Source organism: Vespa mandarinia, chromosome 11, assembly GCF_050613455.1.
Source record: "Vespa mandarinia isolate Hongniang chromosome 11, ASM5061345v1, whole genome shotgun sequence".
Classification (NCBI taxonomy): Eukaryota; Metazoa; Arthropoda; class Insecta; order Hymenoptera; family Vespidae; genus Vespa; species Vespa mandarinia.
In genome coordinates, this window is record NC_140820.1 from 2,085,001 (window position 1) to 2,107,500 (window position 22,500).

General features: G+C 28.4%; 4 protein-coding genes and 1 long non-coding RNA gene across 14 annotated transcripts in view; 3 read left to right on the forward strand and 2 right to left on the reverse strand.

The window, feature by feature from the left end:
* Tdg (Thymine DNA glycosylase) overlaps positions 1–5,735 on the reverse strand; it is a 102,059-nt gene extending 96,324 nt beyond the window's left edge. Inside the window, exon 1 of the mRNA XM_085660183.1 lies at positions 5,546–5,735. Within this exon, the coding sequence (XP_085516309.1) occupies positions 5,546–5,658 (113 nt within the window). The 5' untranslated portion in view covers positions 5,659–5,735. The remainder of the gene's footprint in view (positions 1–5,545) is intronic.
* LOC146872661 (uncharacterized) lies at positions 981–4,455 on the forward strand. Its single transcript, XR_014982712.1, has 3 exons — positions 981–1,592; positions 3,757–3,815; positions 4,102–4,455. It is a non-coding gene; the product is annotated as an uncharacterized LOC146872661 (long non-coding RNA).
* Positions 5,736–6,387: 652 nt separating the features above from the next.
* Positions 6,388–10,044, reverse strand: LOC118441272 (polynucleotide 5'-hydroxyl-kinase NOL9). 2 transcript variants are annotated; one of them, XM_035865435.2, is made up of 8 exons: positions 9,974–10,044; positions 9,571–9,827; positions 9,364–9,491; positions 7,790–9,241; positions 7,507–7,706; positions 7,385–7,435; positions 7,012–7,202; positions 6,388–6,881 (listed from the first exon to the last, which is right to left on the reverse strand). In XM_035865435.2, the coding sequence occupies exons 2-8, from the start codon at positions 9,770–9,772 to the stop codon at positions 6,643–6,645; spliced, it is 2,463 nt and encodes an 820-aa protein (XP_035721328.2). In that variant the 5' UTR covers positions 9,773–9,827; positions 9,974–10,044; the 3' UTR covers positions 6,388–6,642. The 2 variants fall into 2 exon arrangements, with proteins under 2 accessions (XP_035721328.2, XP_085516310.1); XM_085660184.1 differs by having other exon boundaries at positions 9,571–9,784; positions 9,857–10,016.
* A 269-nt stretch (positions 10,045–10,313) lies between these two features.
* Positions 10,314–15,856, forward strand: LOC118441301 (histone lysine demethylase PHF8). 4 transcript variants are annotated; one of them, XM_035865493.2, is made up of 13 exons: positions 10,314–10,489; positions 11,019–11,104; positions 11,179–11,457; positions 11,553–11,694; positions 11,780–12,229; positions 12,304–12,505; positions 12,632–13,395; positions 13,471–13,521; positions 13,834–14,051; positions 14,130–14,332; positions 14,568–14,615; positions 15,018–15,198; positions 15,383–15,856. In XM_035865493.2, the coding sequence occupies exons 1-13, from the start codon at positions 10,392–10,394 to the stop codon at positions 15,460–15,462; spliced, it is 2,802 nt and encodes a 933-aa protein (XP_035721386.1). In that variant the 5' UTR covers positions 10,314–10,391; the 3' UTR covers positions 15,463–15,856. The 4 variants fall into 4 exon arrangements, with proteins under 4 accessions (XP_035721386.1, XP_035721388.1, XP_035721390.1 ...); XM_035865495.2 differs by having other exon boundaries at positions 10,315–10,489; positions 13,867–14,051; XM_035865494.2 differs by having other exon boundaries at positions 10,316–10,489; positions 13,858–14,051.
* Positions 15,857–18,673: 2,817 nt separating this feature from the next.
* LOC118441392 (trehalase) overlaps positions 18,674–22,500 on the forward strand; it is a 43,019-nt gene continuing 39,192 nt past the window's right edge. For 4 of the 6 annotated variants that reach the window (XM_035865701.2, XM_035865704.2, XM_035865705.2 and 1 more), the window contains exons 1-2: positions 20,037–20,627; positions 21,856–22,000. In XM_035865701.2, coding sequence (XP_035721594.1) covers positions 21,858–22,000 — 143 coding nt within the window. In that variant the 5' untranslated portion in view covers positions 20,037–20,627; positions 21,856–21,857. Of the gene's footprint in view, positions 18,763–20,036; positions 20,628–21,855; positions 22,001–22,500 lie in introns of those variants that run through there. The other 2 variants (XM_035865703.2, XM_035865706.2) reach the window with 2 other exon arrangements.

A 22,500-nucleotide genomic window follows, 5' to 3' on the forward strand; every position in this document is an offset into this window, starting at 1 on the left:
ATGATGACAACGATGACGATGACGACGATGATGGTGATAATGATGATAATGATGATGATGATGGTGATGATAATGATGGTGGTGAAATCAGGATGAGAGGTTAGGGAATGAGAACGGCACGACAGATCCAAACTGAATCGGAGCTTGGCTCGTACTAAGCGGTACCGCCTCAGCTTCGCGGATTTCTACCCCTCTCTCTGATATCTCTTTCTCTCTCTCTCTCTTTCTCTCTCTCTCTCTCTCTCTCTCTGTCTCTTTCTGTCTCTGTCTCTTTCGCGCTCGTTCGCTCGGTCGGTCGCTCTCGGTCGCCGTGTCCCAGTCTCCGAGCATCATTCTGTCTCACTCCTCAACCCCGGTTCTCATTCTGTCTCACTCCTAGCAACGTTCCCTTGACATTCTCCCTCGACGACTAGACACCCTCAAGAGAAGTTTCAATTTATACTGAAAGTTGCCGTGACCGAATGCGCAAATAGGTAGATCCGCTCTCGCATTTACGAGCTCATTCATACTGGTCCGATATCCCAGCGTGTGTGTCTCTATGTGTAAACATATTTTCTCTCTTTCTCTTTCTCTCTCTCTCTCTCTCTCTCTGTCTCTCTCTCTCTATCTATCTATCTATCAATCTCTCTCTCTCTCTCTCTCTTTCTGTATTTCTCTTTCTTTCTAGTTGAAATCTATCATGATCTTGGCTACAGGTGATCTTGTTCTCTCTCTCTCTTTTTCTCTATTATCGTATCTCTAAAGAAAAGTTTAGCTTTATATTAAACTGTATGTTATAAGAGATACTCCTGCGGAAAGTGTTAAAAAAAAATAAAAAGAAAAAAGAGGGAAAGAAAAATTATTCTTAAGTAAAATTCCTAACAATGATAAGAAAAATAAATAAAATCCTAAGACGAAGATATTTAAAAAAAAAAAACAAAATAAATAAAATGAAATAAATAAAAGAAAATAAAAGAAAAGGAAAAAAAAAGGGTTCGAGCTAGTGCTCGATCTATAACGAAAATGTAACTATGTATAATATATTTAAAAGAATTATACGAGAGGAATGTGTACACACTACCCACACACCCGTATACACCCACACGTTACACGCGCATATAACAAACGCGCGCACATGCATACAACACAGGACTCCTTTTTCGTAAGTTTTTAAATCGTTTTTAAAATGGTTAACGGTATGAAGTGTACGGTCGAAAAGAGAGATAACATATATCTTTGGTGTCGTGTGGCATTGCAAGAGTAAGAAGACGAGAGAGAGAGAGAGAGTGAGAAGATAAAGAAGATAGAGAGAGAGAGAGAGAGAGAGGTTATGGAAGGGATAGGGAGGAGGGAAAGAGAGGAAAAGTAATGTGTCGCGGTTGACGCCCTTTCTTCTTGCAAGTAGACAATAGAGTAGGATAGTGGCTCTTATAAATTATTGTGGCGTATTACGCGTGACATTAGGAAGGACGTATGAGGATGAGGATGAGAAGAAGAAAAAGAAGAAGGAGAAGGGGAAAACAGGACGAAGGGAGAGAAGTTCGGTATCGTTAGCGTCTCGCGTCCCCTCGCTCGTTTCCTTTACGTGACCAACACTGGCGTGTCTGACGGAGGTTCGTTAGAAACACGAGATTTATCCCTTTCCTCTTCAAAGGAAAGAGACAGAAAAAAAGGAAAAAGTAAGAGATAGGAAGAGGGAGAAAGAGAGAAAGAGAGAGAGAGAAAAAACGAAGAAAATAACACAGAAAGATCAGATATAGCAAGCTCGCCATTTATTGCCTATTACGATCTAATCATTTTCTTTCCTCTAACAATCGTATCATCTTTTTCATCCTAACTGATAATACATTAGAGACTCCTTACTTATCGACCGGATGGATAATTTTACCAATAATCATTCATGATAAATAAATTTTCAATTCTTCGATTGGATAAAATCATTATTTGTCCTAAGTACGACGATTAAATATATGCATTATAATATAATACCAACGATACGAATTATTTATTTCTATAATAGAAACTAATACTATCAACGAGATATTTAACGAAAGAGGAATTTGTTTTTATTTCTTTTCTTTTCTTTTCTTTTTCTTTCTTTTTTTTTTCATTCCATCGGCAGAAAAATTCTTGAGGCTCAAATAATTGAGGTTATGAAAACGTTCGAATCGCTTAAAGCATATTTACGTATGTCATGTACTTGATCTATTGAAAATGATATTTTCGAAAGTTGCCGCCGCGCGTATATCTCTTAACAACGAATAATATATATATATATATATATATATATATATATATATATATATATAAGTGTAAGTATAAACATATATATCTATATAAGTGGCCTCGCGCACGGCTCTTTGGTAAATCTGTGAATACACCCCTGACATCGCGTCCCTCCACCGCTCGAAGAGGGTCGCGTATATTCTCTCCACCACCACCACCACCACCACCACTACCACCTATTCCTCCCCCATCTCCTCCATATATGCGAGGGGGTGGCGATGGCGGTGAAGAGAGGAACACGCGGAACGCTTTATGAATGAATGTTTCCGCGCCAAGTGCGAGAAGAGAGACGGATAGATAGGGTAGGGTGCTCGTGTGAGCGAGTACGAATACGAGTATATCAGAGAGAAAGAGAAAGAGAGAGAGAGAGAGAGAGAGAGAGAGAAAGTAACTCTGGGGATGTGGAGAGAGAAAGAGAGAGAGAGAGAGAGTCGTGTGTCCCGCGTGTAAACACAATAATACCGACGTTTCCATTCATCAGCTCGACCCCGGCGCGCGACCTCGAGAAATACCTTTGGTGGTACCACGTGCTCTCTGCGAACTCTCTCTCTCTTTCTCTCTCTCTCTTCTCCCTCTCTTACTCTCTCAAAACCTCTCTACCCCTTCCTATTCCTCTGTCTCCTCCCTCTACCCTTCCTCATCCTTTTGATTCTTTCTCGTGTTCGTCGCGATATACCATTCTATTTTCATTTCTCTCTTTCTCTCTCTCTCTTTCTTTCTTTAACTCTCATTCTCATTCTCATTCTTTCTCTCTCTCGTTTGCTAACTCACTCTCTCTCGGCCGATGCCAACTACGGAATCCACTTGACATCATCGTTCATTATGAATTTCCGGACCTTTCTTTCCTTCTTTTTTCTTTCTTTATTTCATTTTTTTTCTTTCTTTCTTTCTTTATGCCTTTCACTCTTTCCCCATTTCTATGTTCTCTTTTTTTCTTTTTTCTTTGTCTTTTTTGTTTTGGTTTGTTTTTGCTTGTTTTTCTTTTCTTATTCATTGATAATCCAATTGAGAATGTATATTATGTGTACATATTTTGATAATAGCGTAGAGTTCAAATTTGTTTAATGTTATTAATTTGATATTTTTATATATATATATGTATGTATGTATGTATGTATGTATGTATGTATGTATGTATGTATGTATGTATATATTTTACTTTTATTTTTTTTATAAATATGTATTTTATAATTATTATAATATATTATAATTAATATAATATAATGGAATAAATAATTGATATATCATAATTTATAATATATGGTAGTTATATGGTGATACCGTCTAATTATATTATTCTGAACAATATTCTAATTTTTACGTTATATTATTTTTATATAAATGCAAAAAAGAAAAAAAGAGAAAATTAAGTTATATGTGATAATATACTATGATTTATTATAAAGCAATTATATGATGATACCATCTAATTATGTTTTAATATTTATAAATAATATTACAAATTGCAAATTGTATATTATTTTTGTCTAGACACAAACAGAAATTAGATCATACCATGTGACATTATATACCCATGAGAATAATTATAGGTAAGCGTTCAATTTTGCAACATTTGCATAAAACATTTTAAAAATTTCTTTCTCTACCATTAAAAAAAGATATATATATATATATATGTGTGATAAGATTAAAATTTAATATAAAAATTATAACAATATACTATTTTATATCTCTTATATACAACAAAAATGATTGATATTTATTAGATGAATATGCATGTATCAATTTTAAATTCATAATAATCGATTAAAACTGATATAAATATTTTTTTTTCTTTCTTTTTTTTTTTTTTTTTTTTTTTTTTGTGGAAAAAAGTATATGAAAGCAACGTTTGGTCCATCCTCTGCACAATGGAGTTAGGATTACTCATAGAATCATCATTAAGAAATATTTCTATAAGAATGTTATTGGACGATGATAATGATGATGATGATGGTGATGATGATGATGATGATGATGATGATGATGATGATGATGATGATGATGATGATGATGATGATGATAATGATGATGATGATGGTGATGATAGAAGGATCGTGAAAAAAAATTCGTTAAATTGTTCCATAATAACGAGAAAAAATTTTGTATCGTTTTGGTCCTTCATCAACGAACAACAATCACAATTTATATTAAATAAAAATAATATATCCAATGTGTCAAAATTAAAGGTACGACTACGATATAAAAGAAGGAAAAAGTTGACTCAGGGAAAAAAATTGTCATCTAATAAAAAAGACAATCAATAAATTTTTAAATTAACATCGAAAACGATAAATAAAAATGATAATGACGGTGACGATGACAGTGATAATTACAACAACAACAACAACAACAACAACAACAACAACAACAATAATAATAATAATAATAATAATAATAATAATAATAATAATAATAATAATAATAATAATAATAATAATAATAATAATAATATTAATATTAATAAGTGCGATAATAATAAAATTGACACTTTTTTGGAGAATGACAATAGTGCTTTCGAAAAGTCTTGAAGATTACGAAGAGAATAATGTTGGTAAGACTGGTTCATTGAAACCTGATTGGTTGTACATTGATCATTGAAAAAAAAATTAAATCTATGGATTTTGATAAAACTAAAAAACGTTCAAACAATATCAACAAGGATGATTCCGTGAAGGCTATTTTTTTTTTCTTGTCGAATTTAAAAATAAATAAAAATAATTGTGAACATTCGAAATTCGACAAAATTAAAATGATATATCTTTAGCCAAAAGATTATTGAACGAAATTAGAAAAGATAATATTTCAATGTACTTTAATGATTACAATAGTAGTTCAATTCTAGTCGGGAAAAATTTTAATATAAGCATGATCGATAGCATGATTAGCATGATAGCATGATAGCATTGATTATCGACGCAGAACATATAGGAAAGATTCCTAAACCTGGAAAATTATGTGTCTATTGGTTACTCATTAATATCTCTTGTAATATATATATACATATATATATATATATATATATATATATATATATATATATATGCATACATATATACAATTATTTAAATATTAATTATAATTTCAGATCCTAATAAAACTAGTAACCTATTCTTTGAATATGTTCGCATCAAGGAATTAGTAACAGAAGCTAAAAACGGAAGACATTTATTTTGGCTATACAAAAACGTTGTCAATATGCAAACCAAGTATAGGTTAGAAATGAACAGGTATACATGTGGTTATTTAAAAAATAAATAAATAAAGTAAAAGATAGGACCTTTTATCGTCTGTTTCTCTTGTTAAGACACCTTGGACAGGAACCTGATGTAGTAGATTCTGCATATTTCTCAGCTCAGCATAAATTATGGCTTTATTGGCATAACCTGCCATTCAATGCGAATACTTCGCCACTTGAAATTAATCAAGATTTACAAAATGTACTTACTCCTAATTTTAATCAGTATGCTTTAGTAAAAAAAAAATCAGGACAGTAATGACGCATTTATATTCGTTAAAACAATTATTCTATTGTTTTTCAATTTAGATTCTTAAAATATGATAATGATATATAACCTTTATGTAGCGACGTGCATATAACCTATACATACATATATATATTCGTGATAACCTGAAATAAATATATATATATATAAATTATTATTAGGTAAACGTTTGCTAAACCTAATTTTGATGAAAGACAAAAGGGATATTTTGTAGATAACAGAGATCGAAGAGTTATTTGGATTTCCACAGCACTACACTAAAGTTAAACATTTATCTGTGATTAAACGCTGAAAACTAATCGACATGTCGTAGAGCGTACAAACGCTTGCCGCCATATTGCTATCGTTGCGCTCTCTATACGAGCAAAATTAATTAAAGACGACTAAAAGGATCATTATAATTTTCATTTTATTTATATTTTTATAAGACGATGATACTTTCTTATCAATAATCGAAAAATGAAGAGAAGTATTATATAATTTCAAAAAAAAAAATGAAATTAATTCAAGATAATATATTTGAAACGTTGATAATGAAGAATCGAATTTAATTCTATAAAAGGTTATGTTTAATTATGACGAATCGAAAAGGTTATTTTTTTTAAACAAACCAATGTGATAACAAATTGTCAGATGTATGTTTTATTCATCGTTAAACGTACTTTTTTTTTCTCTTTTACATAATGAGGTTAAAAAGAAAACAGCGGACGACATTTTTTTTTTACAATGACAAATGGAAAAGAATAAATTTAATTTGAGTGTCACTTTGTACTCTCTTGTGTATTTTCATGAGATTTTTTTTTGTATAAGTTTCACCTTGTGAGCATTGAACGATTAAAATAGTTTTTTTAGTTTCTTTAAAATAGAAAAATCAACTCGACGTTCGTCTATTTTGATATCTCATACGGAAATAACCTCTACGTGGATCACGACTCGTTGGTAAAGCATCGTTTCCACCTGCATATGGTACATTGGGTTGATTTAACTGAAGTAAATTAATAGGCACAGGTATGGATCCTATTAAACAATTAACATGTCGCATAAGTGACAGCGGTAATGGCGTATTTATATACAATTCTTCTTTTTCCATATCAATACCTCGAATTATTCCTGGAGAATCAGATAAAATCAATGAGATTAAATTAGTATCATTGAATAGAATAATTATAAAAAACAAAAAAAATTCAATGCGGAGAAAAAAACGTATGAGATAGCAATATTATAATTATTTGTAATTTACCATAGCCATAACAGGCGCATAAAGGTGCTCTTGTTAATATACGAGGTTTTGATGAAGTAGCTTCTTGCAATAAATCACTTGTTAAATCAATGCCACACAGAGCGACCATGTTACCATTGATTACAGTTAATACACGTGAAGGCGGTACGCATTCTCGTAGTAGAGCGATAGTTAAAGAAGCAAAAGGTGCCCTGTAAAAAAAATACATATATATATATATATATATATATATATATATATATACACATATGTATATGTATGTATGTATAAATCATTTTAATAAGATGAACTTCTTCATAGCGAATGTTAGCGGAAAATATATAAATATTGTACGTCGATACGAAGCAAAGTTATTAAGTGACATTATACTAACACATATGGTACAACTTCGTTAATGCTGAGTGATGTTAATCTGGCATGGAATCTAGAAAATTTTTATTTAAAAGTTTAACATTTCATTGGAGAAAGAAAATAAAATAATTTTCAATATCTCACGTAGAATTTCCACTGGAATTTAAAATTCCACTTAGATATGATATCATTGCTAGTTCACGTTGTTGATAAGGCTCCATATTCCATGAATCATTCGTTGATTCATATTTCTTCTCGGCATTTGTATTTATAACCTGCAGCTCATGACAACATGGTTCATTCCAAACCGTAATATTTTTACTCCATGAAAAGCCTGTAAAAGTCTATGGAAAACAATTTTATTTTCATTCATTACTACTTGAATTTTTTTTTATTTTAAATTTTTTACGAAAATGATAACACCTACCTGTTGATTAATAATATCGCAACTCAGTAAATTGGGATAATTATTTTTTGTCCTTTCAGACATTATTTGTAAAACGAATGAAGGCCGAAAAAGTTTAATCGTAAATACTACGATATCCCATCCTATTCCTTGTGTAAAACCCATTGTATTTACAATTATAGGTAAACGTGACATGATCGGACAACTTAACAATTTATTCGCCAACAACTTAACGCATTCGATGTACCTCGTAATACAACGAGTCACATTCACATCTCCTATATACAACTGATAAACTGGCATCTTTAAATGTGTAAAATTAGGTCCAGTTAATGGTTCCTCAATCAAACTATAGGATATACTGCCAGGCGGTGTACATTCATTTTGACCAGGATCAACGTCCACCAAAACGACCATCCGAGAAGTCGGTAATAACGTGTTTATCAAATAACGTACAGTTGTAGATTTCCCAACATTTTTACCACCTGCTATTAATGTACATGACCAATCATTTGAACGCCAACGATTAAGAATTTTTTCAGCAAGTATTCCTGTGACAGTCGGATCGATTATCAATTTTTTATAATTATGATTATCGAGATAAAGATTGGATTGCAATATCATTTCAGCTCTCCTTGTGTCGGTCCAGGAATAATTTTTGACATTGCGAATTTTTGGAAATAATTTTATTGGATAGTAAGTATTAACGAATCCTGTTAAATTATTTTCCAAATTCCATAAAATGATCACTGTCATACCCGGTTTGCATTGATTGATATCATATTGCAATGCATTTTTTATGTCAGGATTAATACCCTCTGGAGATAAAGATGTCCAGATATCTTTAACGTTAGATATCAAAAATTTATTACTTGTTTCTACTGTTATAAGACTGTATCCTTTAGGAGAATATACTTCTATTGGAGGATTTGAGGTAGTAATGTGAGATCCATAAACTTCTATAGCACCATACAATACATTTATCATTAGCTTGCCAGTAAAACAGAAACTTGTCCTTTCTTGCATAATCATTAATACTTTATTATGCAAACAATATAAGTGTAGCTTTTCATTATAATTTCCAGTGGATGTATTCGTATTTATCATTGTCGATTTTTCTTTTATTACTTTAGATTTGGTGTTTCGTTCCTCGGTATTACGCATTGTCGAATTTTCTGTGCATTCCTGCACTTCGTTCTTTCTTGTAACAACTGATGTTTTTTTTTTGCCAATAAGATATTTAGACTGCGATTTTTCATTGTCCTTCATAAATTTCATTCTTTGATTTTTCCTATGACCATATTGAATAGTAGATGTCTCATTTGGATTTATAGATTCAGCAACGACAATGCATGCATTGTCATTATCGATACAAGAATCATTTTGTAACATATCCAAATCATTAAAGATCTCTTGTAGAGATTTATTTTTATTTTCTCCCGTAGAATCTGTTATATTGGACATAGATACACTCTGTCAAAAAAAAAAGAAAAAAAAAAAGAGAAAACAATAGAATCGTTATTTGAAAATAATGATAAAAAAAAACAAATTGCTAAAAAAGATCGTAAGACATTATCAAAATGCTATGTTAATACTTCTACGATCATCGAAGGACCAAGACTCCTACGTGTTTCAAATGTATTTTCCTGCATTTTTACTGTACCATATGTCGTTGAATTTACAATCTTGCTATCATTTGAATTGGAAGAAACATTCGTGTGATCTAAAATTATATAAATTATTTGCAAGATTTCTTAAAGTACAATCAATTAAAATAGTGCATACATAAAAATAAGTTATACATTCTTTCATTCCATCATAATTTTTGGATAACATTTTTATTGTTTTCTTAGCCTTTTTATTAAATGCATCGTAATTTTTGTTTTTTTTTTGCTCAAATGCACTAGAAGATGCAACACATTCTGGTAAAGAATTTCTTCTAATGGATGTATCCTTGTATGATTTCTTAAGATTATGTTTATCAAGGTCGCAAGATATATTCATTGTTTCTCTTATCTTTTCAAGAGAAAAATTTTATTAGGATATAATATATAATAATCTAAAATAAAAAGTCGTCAAATGATTTACCTTATATATGTTTTCCCTTGTATGATTACTTAATTAATACCTATTAGTATTTAATACTAATTATGTTTATTTAGTATTGCATATTTTGATAAAGAAAATATATTCTCAGAATCTAACCTTAATAAAAATTCCTTTGATTCTAAAGGTATTGTTTGTCACGGTTTACTGATGAGACATGGCGGGCTCTCGAATTAATTTGAAAATCATGACAACTAGCTTCTTCTATTTTCATTTTATTTAATTGAACGAAAATTTAAAATATTTTATTAATATTTATTAATCTATAAGAAATTATTTCTTATGAAATTTATGTTAAAATAAAAGATGAAATTTGTTAAAAGTAAAAAATGGAAACAAATTATTGAAAAAGAAAAAAAAACAAAGTAAAATACGTGTAATTGAAAGAGTTCGATTTCAGATGGCGCTTAAGTAGTTGTTCCGTAAGACAACTTATAGTATTACTTCTTTTAATGAAATACTGATAGCACATAACTGTACTTAGTGAATACATACAGTTTAGTATCTACTAACAAAAATGGAGATACCAGTTACGTATTGTTTGTGTGGTCGTTCTTATGATGCTGAACAATTTATGATACAATGCGATATTTGCAAGGAATGGTACCACGGCGGGTAAGTCTTAAGCAAAAAAAATCCATCGAAAAAAAGACACGTGTAATGTGAAAATATAAAAAATTATATTAAGTAAACGTTTTTAAGATCGTAGCATTTTTTCGACTATTTTAATTAATTTACGATAATACAGAGAATTCTAGAGATTGTATATACTCATAAATATTTTCAAACTTTTCATCCAGAAATATGTATGACTATATACAAAGGAATGTTTGTTGATAGTACCATAACCTATAAATTTGATGATTATGTTATACCTTTCATTAGATTAATTTACTATTTGATATTTAAGTGTTATTTACGTATAAGTATTTTTAATATATTTAATTCAAAGTATTTTCTAAAGGAAAATTTATATATAAATGTATATATATATATATATATATATATATATATATATACATATATATTAGCTTCGATGACAGATAAGCAATTTTTTAATGTTGTTATTTTTTGTTCAAACAAAGTTTTATTATATTTTTAAAGTTTTCGATATTAATATTGCTTACTTTATATTTCTGCAAAGGTGTGTAACTCTAAAAGAGTACATGTCAATAGACCTTGATAAATATCATTGTCCTAAATGTGAGACGATATGTGGACCGTCTATCAGTAAGTAAAAGGAAATAATTTATCGTTACAATACTAATGTAATAAGATAATATATTTTCATATTTATTTTTCAGTGAAAACTAGATTGAATTGGCATAGACACGATTATACCGAAATAGATGCTGATTCTAAGCCTGTTCAAACTGGAACTCCAGTATTCATTAGAGAATTAAAATCTAGACATTTTCCTAAAGCTGATGATATAGTAAAACACGTCAGGGGACAACAATTAACGTTGCAATATCTACAGACTAATGGATTTGAAACACCTATCATTATAGATGGCAAAGATGGTCTCGATATGAGCGTACCTCCTCCAAACTTTAGTGTTTACGATGTTGAAAGTTATATAGGTAAAATAACATTTTAATGCCTCGAATAATTTTATATAAATATATTAAATATGAAAAATATTTATTTTATATTTATTCATATATTATCAACACAGGTGGAGATCGTGAAATGGATGTGATAGATGTTACAAGACAAAGTAACATTCGAATGAAATTACGAGACTTCGTAGAATATTACAATTCCCCTTGTCGGACAAGGGTTTTTAATGTGATAAGTCTCGAATTTACAAATACTGGGTATATCCATATTCATTGCCTTGCCATATATGGCTTTAATCGTATATAGGACGTATATGTATAAATTGACAAATAAACGTTGCAGTCTTTCACCAATGGTCGAAGCACCATACATCGCGCGCAAACTTGACTGGGTAAACTCTGTTTGGCCACGTGATTGGCCCGAAGAAAGCGATATAAAGCGTCCTGAAGTACAAAAATATTGCCTAATGGGAGTCAAAGACAGTTTCACAGATTTTCATATAGATTTTGGCGGGACTTCCGTATGGTATCATGTATTAAGGGGGGAAAAAGTGTTTTACCTTATAAAACCGACACCAGCAAATTTACAATTATATCAGCACTGGATGTGCAGTTCAACACAGAGTGAAACTTTCTTTGGAGACCAGGCTGATGCATGTTACAAATGCGTTATTAAACAGGGCCAGACTATGATGATACCAACCGGTTGGATACATGCCGTCTTAACTCCAGTCGATTCTTTGGTTTTCGGTGGAAATTTTGTACATAGTCTCAATATTCCTATGCAGATACAGTAAGTACGTAAGTGGGTGTAAAATGTAAATTCTTAAACATTTGTTCCTTCTCATTAACAATTATATTTTATAGGATATATGAGTTGGAAAGAAAGATGAAAACCCCTGCCAAATTTCAATATCCCGGTTTTGAAACGGTTAATTGGTTTGCTGCTAAAAAATTGCTTAAAGAATTAAAAGAATTAAATAACGAAGAGAAAAAATGTCCGTCGTATTTTTTACAAGGTGTTAGAGCGTTATTAAGTATTTTAAAACAATGGAACACTGATAAAGATGTAAGAAAGATATTTATATATATATATATATATATTTTTTTTTTTTTCCATTTTATATATATATAGAAAGTAAGAAAGAAAAGAAAACGAAGTTTTTAACCGGTCTTATTTAATATTTTCATATAGTACAATATGATTAGCCGAAGTCAAATACCGGATACGATAAATAGTCAAAAATTATTGAAAGATTTTAGTAAAGAAATACGACATGCGGAAAGATATTTAATATCATTAAATCCTCCTAAACCGGAGCGTGAGAGTAAACGAAAGAAAAAGAAGCCATTGAATAAAGATTTCGTAGATTACGATGTTGCGGATAAAATGGCAGAAAATCCTTTTAAAGCGACATTAAAGGAAACAAATAAAGTTGGAACATTAATTAGCGATAATATACCGACTAATCGGCCACCATTAAAATTAACTTTATCAAAACCCGTTATGTATCCATATGTTAAAAATACGCCGATGGAAGAAAAACATGTTAATAGTTCTACTCAGAAACGTACATCCAAACCAGGAAAACAAAGTCCTACCGTAATTAGATTCAAATTGGGAAACAACGAAGTTGTTAGAAGTACAAACGATAATATCAATTTAAAAAATAATTTTCCATCGAATCATACTACTGTGGTAACGAAAGAACTTGTTTGGAATCGGACATCTGTATATGATTTTCATGACGGTAGTAATGAAAGTGATTACGGTAGATTTACTATAGACGAGTCTCCAAAAAGAAGAAGAAATTCTAAATCTAACACACAGAAACGATTTAAGCGAGATTACGATGGCGACGTTGATGTTCTGAATGATATGCCTAAGAATGGTATCGAAGAATTATTGAAAGCATCAGCGTATACATTGGGAAATGCTCCACAAAGATTAGACATTACGTATGTAAAATATTTTTCTATTTATGCTATTTAATAATTACGATATTATTTTAGTCATATTTAAAATTATTTTAGACCATCCACGATTCCACAGTACAGTCAACCTGTGCCACCACCTCCTACAGGGTAAGTCATTATATACATTTTTGTAAGATTATTTAACGATATAGTGTCATTATAAAAAAAAAAAAATTATCGTTGGATTATTTAATATACGCATTAAAGTTATTTATAATAGCAAAGCATGAGAATATAATTATTATTTTGTCAATATAAATATATTTATTTATTCAAATCTAAGTAAACATAATTCCTTTAGCTTGTTTTTAGAAAAAAAAAAAAAAAAATATATATATATATATATATATATATATATATATACAAGTATATAGTAGGATTTTATTTATTCTAGTTTGATTTTATTTTTTGGTGTCTTAGTATTTATAAATTGAAAACGGCTAGTTCTGACAGGGCATCACCATCAACTCGTGAAGCCATTGCCGGAATGTTATCGTTCAGCGAGCAATGTTACTCGACAACCTCAAGTAATTCCACGAAACCAACAAAAATTGAAAAGACACAACGCAATAACGCCAATGATGATGACGATCAATTAATAGAAAATATTGATAAAGTTCATCAGGATGATGATTTTAGTAAGTGAATGGGATATTTTTTGCAAAAATATTTTTTTATAAGATCAATTTAATTATTATTTCCTTAATAATTCTTAGTTTATCCGGCTTTGGATGCTTCTGACGATGAAGATTATATTTTCAAACCAAAAGCAAAAAGTCAGATAGATGAAGCATGGAATCCGAAAGCCAGAGTTGGGCCACTCTTGCCAAAGACAAATCGACCGGCACGAGAAGGAGTAAGGAAAACTTCTGTGGAAAAGGGATTGGAAGCAGCAGCCGCGAAACGGGCAAAACAAGCGGTAAATCAAAATTAATTTAAATTTATTTTACCTTTTTTTTTTTTTTTTTTTTTTTTTTTGTGAAAAACAATTGTTCCATCTTACATGTTATTCGTGCATTAATATATGCAATTAAATAGACATAATCTCTTATTAAGGAATATCTGAAATTTTTCAACATCTATATATATTTTAGTTAATCATTTAGATATGTATATATGATATACTTTCATTATTACGTACTTATATCATATAGGGTGAATATCTGGATAACGACATGGACAAGATTACGAAGAAGAAATTGGTAGGCATATCATGATTCCTTCACATAAGTGTAGTATTCTTTAGATTTTGTTTAATATATGTTAAATATAAATTAAATAGGTAGAAGAAAATATTTGTCATTATTATTACAATTATTTTCTTATTTATTAGATAGATTTCATCTGTTATACAATTAATTACTTTCATTTTCATTCATCTTTACGTGCACGTGTACACTTCATTACGTTTATTTTTGATTATTAGGTTTTCATCATACAGCAAAACAACAAATTATTATTTTTATATATACGAACAAAATCTGTTTATTTGACTCATTAATTATGATTATTATCTACTTCTTATTATATTCTTTAATATCATATATTTATTGATATATTTTTATCTATAATAAAAATAATTATATAAATTACTTGTATGATAGAATACAACGAAGAGGACGTACAATAAGAAAAAGCAAAAGGACACATCTGTTACGTCTGGGCCAACTTCAGTTATACCTATGGAAAACATTGTGAAAACAAGTAGTGGATATGGATCGATATTGACAAGTCCAAATAGGTTGAAAGATGTTAAGGCTAAGTTAGCTGCACCAGTTCCAATTGGTAAAATATTTTTTTATTTTTTCTTTATTAATATTATTATTATTATTATTATTATTATTATTATTATTATTATTATTATTATTATTATCATTATTATTATTATTATTATTATTATCATTATTATTATTATTATTATTATATTTTTGTTTATGAAATATGAACTATAACATTCTCAAATTTTCAGAACGTAAACCTAGAAAAGGAATGAAAACGGCTAAACAACGTTTGGGAAAAATTTTAAAACTTCATAAAATGATGCATTAGATAAAGAACTGACATTGACAATTATAACATCACATCATTCATTCATTGATACATTAAATTCATAATAGATGTAAATTGCTAATATAAATTGTAAATATATATATCGGATAATTCAAAAAGGTGATACTAAACACCTATATTTATTACTATATCGTTTAATAGTTACTTTCTTGTCAATTTCTTCAATTTGTTTAATTTTTTATCGGATTTCTTTTACTTTTTTTTTTTTTGTTTTTTTTTCCTCAAAATGAATCGAACTGTTTTTAAATATTCGTATTATCCTTTAAAATTCGTGTTTTATAATTAATTTATAAAATTTTAGTGTATAATGTGGGGCCTGAGAAAATATAAGCTCAGTGCCTGTATGAATCTCACAGACTAATACAATTTATATAGTATGACAAGATTTATTAAACTTTTTTTTTTCTTTTTTTTCCTTTTTTTTCTGTTTTTTTTTTTTCTTTTTTCTTTTTTTTTTTTTTTTTTTTTCTTAATATAGGGATATAATATATAATATAGATTTAATTTTAGGACTTTTGTTACTTAGTTTGTATTTATAGAGAGGCTGTAGAGTACAGAAATTGTTATAGCAAATAGAATTTATTATTTTAGCAAGCTAACTCTATATTGTTATTCCATAGTATATTGTATACAAACAATTTTGTCGTCTGAAGAATCTTAATGTTTATTTATTAATATTATTATTATAATAATAATTATTATTATTATTATTATTATTATTATTATTATTATTATTACTACTATTACTATTATTAATTTGATCGAACATAAAAAAAAAAAAAACTCATGAAAAATAATTTAATATAAAAGAAACTTTCTTAAAAAAATCAGATATATAATTTTAAAGGATATTTAAAAATTTAATGTTAATCTTTTATCTTCACGTCCTCATCTAATGTATTCAGCATTTTATATTTAACGATAAATATAAGATATAAATAATATAAGCAAAAAGATTTGCTTTTATCTCGGGCTTACTCTTTCAGTAAGAGTTTCTCTTTTCTCTTTCAAATTGGCATTAATTAAATAAATAATTATTAAGAAAAAAAATATTAATGTATATCATTTTTCATACTAATTGTAAAGAAGTATTGTAGGTTATAAATTAATCTATAATCACATAATTATGCTTGTAAATATTAAGATGTAATGGTATAATATTCATAAAAAATTTCTCATCGGATATTAGACAGGTACGCATGAAAATTATTAAAATTAAAAAAAAAATATATATATATATATGTACTAAAGGGTTGTGACAAATTACTTTTACAATGATTTATAATTGTGTTAGTATAAGTATTTATAGTTAGAAAAAAAAAAGCAATATCTGATAATATGATGAAAAAAAATTCATCGTAGATCTTATTGGATTACGATGTGGCGTATTCTTATGAATTATATGTAGTCACGTTTTTCAATTCTTAGTTTAAAAAAAAAAAAAAAAAAAAAAAAAGAAAAAAGAGAAAAAGAAAAAAAAATAATACTGTACATTATATATTATCAAGCGTTTACTTAATAGCAGGCTGTATACATTTATGTAAGATACAATAATCAAATGAGAAAATACGGTGAGGTAAAATTCTGTATAAAATCAAGTGTAATAGATTCAATCAATTTGTATGAATTTTTAATGTCTGGGCTTATATATATATATGATATATATATATCTAAGAAAATAATATTTAACGAAACTTGTATTTTTTAATATCTTATATCAGCATTATATATATATATATATTCATTATCGCGCATATATATATATAATTAATATATTTTATACTTAGTAGTATATACGCAATATACGATTAATTTTTTTATTGATATAAAAGAGGACTTGAACAACACTTATTTATAATATTTAAATATTATTATTATTATTATTATTATTATTATTATTATTATTATTATTATTATTATTATAATTATTATTATTATTATTATTATTATTATTATTATTATTATTATTATTATTATTATTATTATTATTATTATTATTATCGTCCAGACGTACTATGACTAATTATATGACTAAGAGGCTGCAGAGAATAATTTTATGCGACGAATCAGATTTATCCGGAAATATATTCAATTAAAAAGCTCTTTGCTACATAATTATAATTATTAATATTATTGTGAAACATACCTCGTTGAATTTTAGATTGAAGAAATGGAATTTGTACTTATGTACAATTCTTGCTCTAGATATTTGTAAAGCGTCAACTTATAAAAGCGTAACATTGTGCATTTACACGAGCAATTTATGTAGATACTTTGCAAAATGACTGATTTGTACACCGAAGCATTGGGCACTGGGAGAACATAAAGGAAAAAGAGAAAAAAAAAGAAAGAATAAAAGAAAGAGAGAAAAAAAAGCTACAGAAACTTATCAATAAGATTTTGTTAAATGAACGTTTTTACTATGTGCTTATATATAATATGAACACCACTGAAAGATCTGATTACGTTAATGATAGATTCTGATAATCAAATTAACATAATATGAATTTTTTATAATATTATGCTTTCCTTGCGAAAAGAGAGATCATATAAGAAAAAAAAAGGAAAAATCTCCTGCAGATACATCGACAAAAAAAAAAAAAAAAAAGAAAGAAATATTAAAATATTATAATATTAATTGTGTACTGCAATCTCTAATGTGTTCAATAAATTATAAATAACACTATGTAAATTATATAATGTATGATTCAAAATATGTTAAACATTTTGAAGCACAAAATCTCAAATAAAACTAAATGGTATCTATTTTCATTAAATGCTTTCTTATTATCTTTTTTTCTTTTTTTTCTTTTTTCTTTTTTCTTTTTTCTTTTTTTAGTTCTAACAAAATCCTCTATCTTTTTTCAATCTAGCACTTTTTTAGAGATTTTATTTATGATTTAATTAATAAAGCATTTATTTAAACAATATATAAATGCCTTATATATAATTTAAACAATAGAGGATTTGTTTAAACATTATATATATGTGTGTGTGTGTGTTAAGGCAATATTAAAATAAAATAATTTTGATATGAAATTATAATTATTATATATACTATGCATAATATACATACACATAGAGAAATCTTATACTTACTGTCGTCAGTGATTCAGATATATAAACAACAAACGAAGACGCTAGTTACCAACAATGACTTTCAAATGTGATAAGTCAGTCTGCCGTCGGCTTTCGAAGAGTAAACATCGTAGATCTTTCGCCTCGTGCTAACAAATTATTTAAACGATTCTTTCGATTAATTAAACATTTATTTAACAGGTATTTAGAGAACATAATAAATATATTCTTCTAGTTTATTAATCGTTATATAATAATTATTTGTAATAATTAAATTAATGTAATTATTTAACTAATGGAATCATTATTGTTTAAGACAATATATAGGTATTAAAATATTTAGAATATAAGGCCTATTTATATAATAATATTATAAACAATAATAATAGAAGACAAGCTGATCAGAAAATAGTTGACCACCTATTGCGTCTTAATATTTTTGTTTCTTTAAAAAAATAAAAAAAAAAAAGAAAATACATTTGCAACAAATCTTTTGAAATATGTATATATAGAAAATATTGAATATTCAGAAAATATTTTAATAAATAATTATTCGTGAGTATGCTAATAGTATTTGTTGAAAGTATGATACAGAAAATATGTTTCTTTTTGTTTTTTTTTCTTTTTTTTTTTTTGTTTTTTATTGTATAGCTGTTTAATCTCCATGACTTATCCAATATGTATAAACTTCAGATGCTTGAGAAAGAGAGAGAGAGAGAGAGAGAGAGAGAGGATGAGAAAGACATAATATATATATTTTACAAATAAATGAAATATAAAGAAACGTATAATTTTTACAGATTCACAGAAGACGTATTAATATTTTTGTTTGCGACTGCATATACAATATACATTTCGCATTGAAGATAAAAATAATATCTATAAAAATTATTACCAACATATTTTACTCGAAAGAAGAAAAAAAAAATAAAGAAAGGAAGGCAAACAAAAGAAAAGAAACCCGACGTCAAATGCACTAACCTAACAATACTTGTAGGTAAATAATTTTACCGACTGAGATGTGCGTGATGTTGCACAAACAAATCTTTTTAATAGAAATCAGCATGAAATCTCATATTACGCTTATGCAATCGCAATTCTTTTGAATTTTCGTTCTCCAACAAAAAAAAAAAAAAAGAGAGAAAGAAAGAAAGCAAAAAATAGTATTTTATTCTTTTACCAGCCATTAATTTTATGTATCATTAATATTTTAACCATTTAGATTATTTTTCTTTTCTAAATATGCTTAATAATAGTAATAATAATAGTAATAGTAATAGTAATAATGTGTGTGTGTGTGCACATAGGTTATGATTAAAAATAAAAAAATAAACGAAGATGCGAATTTATTTTGACGTATAGGTCGAGATCAAGATTAGAAGTTAGTTCAAATTCGCGGGGGGGGGGGAGAATAGTTGTGGTCAGGGACGTGGAGAGGTGGATATGAAGTATTCGAACTTGGCAACGCTGGAACCAGTTCCTGCCACAGTATTCGGTTAGACGCCGTACGGAGCGTTGCGTGTTTCGTGTCGTGTTTCGCGACAGTCGAAATTAAATTTGGAAAAAAAGCGAACGATCGAAAATATTCGCAAATTTTTTTATTGGTTCAGTGATTCGTTTCTTGTGGATAAATTATTTGAGAATCTTACGTGTATCTCGTCAGAAACGATCGGCTTTAAAAAAAAAATATTTCTATCCCACATAATTCTCGTTTATTGTCAACTCGTTAAATTTTACACATGGTAACGTATCAATTTGACGGGAAGAAAAAAAAAGGAAAGAGAAGGGGAATTAAAAAAATCGTGAAATATATAATCGAGATAATCGTGTAACATCGGTTGCAAATCGATAAGGGGAGTGATATAGAAGTGACAAACAGTGTGCGTGTAACGTGCGATTTTATCGACCGTACTTTTATCGACCGAGTCGAAGAAAGCTTTTTAGTTTTAAATTCAATCGAAAGGGGACGTTTGCGTATCTTTGCCGATTGTTTGAGTGTGTGTGCGTATACGTGTGTGTGCGCGCTTGTGTGTGAAGCACGAGGAGCCATTGTGACGTTTTCAAAGGTAGGTGCAATTAAAGAAAGATGAAATTGGAGAGAAGAGAGTATTTACAAGTAGACCTAGTTATAAGAAATAATAATAGATATACATGTGCAGAGCGAGAGAAAAAGAAAACTGATGAATTTTACACTAATATGGCGAATTTAATCGAATCAAATTATTATTTTACGAAGAAGGAAAAAAAAATACTCGTTATTTATTTTTTTTTTTTTCCCATTATCTGTGTGTTCTTTTCTTTTCTTCTTTTTATAAACAATCATCTGAGAAGTTCTACTTTTCATTAAATCGTAATTAATACGAATCTGTGTTAAAATTAATATGTGATAAAAAAATAAGAAAATCCTGACTCTTGAAATTGAATTGTAAGATAGAGTCATATAAAAATAAGATTCGCGTGGCTAGCAACATAATATAATCACGCATACGAGACAAATGATATAGTCACACAAAAATAATTTGTACTATGGCGATAATATTACCATCTGTTGTACGATATTTATCATGATTGCTCGCAGAAATAACGTCGATTGACTTATAATTCTGAAACGATCAAAATTATCACCATCTTCCACAAAAATAGAAAACAAAATTTACCAAAGGCATATTCTTTTAAAAAAGCATTAAAACAAGTATAAACCATCTTATTTATTCTTTCTTTTTTTGTTTTATTTATATTATTATTTTAACAAACGTTACAACTCGTACACAATTAGACTATATAATAAATAAAAATGAAAAATGAAGGATAGGAGAAATTGAGTAACATTAAATTATACAATCCTTAATTATACAGGGTGGTCCAAAATTCTTTAGATAAGTTTTTAGGTTTTAAAAATTAATTAATCTTTTTTCGCGACCTTTTAAACTTTGTAGTTAGTTTAGTAGTTTTACAAGCTGAACTAGTAGTTTTTAAGTATGAAAAAATAAAAAAAATAAAAGAAATAGTTTAATTCCGAAAATCGATTTTTAAAAATAATCTAGTAACTTTTAATCCAACTTGGAACTTATCAGTTGAAGAGAGAAAGAAAGAAAGAAAGAGAGAGAGAGAGAGAGAGAGAGAGAGATAAAAAACTAGATGGAAAAATTATAAAAATGAAATTTTGTTGTATATCGAAAGGAGATAATAATAGGTACGGTTGGGTACAGGAAATATATACTCACGAGAGTACATTGATAAGATGAAAATAAGATTGGAAAGTAATTTTTAAACGCCAGTCATCTTGCTGTCTAGTAATGCTGGTTGTTTGGCAAGGAGCCCGCCGTTGCCTGAGTTGCAGCGGGCAGCTCACCAATCAAGGCTGCCAACTAGGCCAGCAACGTCATCATTGTGGGCCAATCGCGGACAAGCTCGATCGGTATCAACTCGTCGATACCCGGTGAGTAGAGTTAGTTGTTTCTGCTTAATCATATTTATATCAGAAATCATTATCGTATTTGTATTAATATAAAGACAATTCAAAGTCAATTGAGTTCGATCAAAACGAAAGAGATAAGTAATGTACATAAAAATTTCTAGAAAACGAGATTTAGGAAAAAGGGAAAAGTTAAACAAAAAAAAAAGAGTAGGCAGAATTGTATTGAAAATATTGCGTTTATTTTCACGAAGACAAAAAAAAGAAAATAAAGAAAAGAATTATATAAACGAAATAGATGATTCTAATCACCATTAATGGATTATTTACTATGAAATTGTTCTAATGTGCATTTTATTCTTTTATTTATTTATTTACTTTTGTTTTAATATCATAAGCGTGTAAAAATGATAGGACCTTTGTATATTTGTATATTTCATGTCAATGTACTTACAAGAGGTCGGCCGACTCTTCATGTCACTTATTGACCCTAGCCGATTGATCGCTGTTCAAATCTCTATCGT

What these genes read in the sequence shown, in the direction of transcription:
- LOC118441301 (XM_035865493.2), top strand. Translation starts at nt 10,392, where the DNA reads ATGGAGATACCAGTTACGTATTGTTTGTGTGGTCGTTCTTATGATGCT. An exon ending in AGATTACGAAGAAGAAATTG is followed by an intron (nt 14,616 to 15,017) that starts GTAGGCATATCA and finishes CTTGTATGATAG; the next exon opens with AATACAACGAAGAGGACGTA. An exon ending in AGCTGCACCAGTTCCAATTG is followed by an intron (nt 15,199 to 15,382) that starts GTAAAATATTTT and finishes TCAAATTTTCAG; the next exon opens with AACGTAAACCTAGAAAAGGA.
- LOC118441272 (XM_035865435.2), bottom strand. Translation starts at nt 9,772, where the DNA reads ATGAATATATCTTGCGACCTTGATAAACATAATCTTAAGAAATCATAC. An exon ending in GCGATATTATTAATCAACAG is followed by an intron (nt 7,707 to 7,789) that starts GTAGGTGTTATC and finishes TGTTTTCCATAG; the next exon opens with ACTTTTACAGGCTTTTCATG. An exon ending in AATTCCAGTGGAAATTCTAC is followed by an intron (nt 7,436 to 7,506) that starts GTGAGATATTGA and finishes AAAATTTTCTAG; the next exon opens with ATTCCATGCCAGATTAACAT.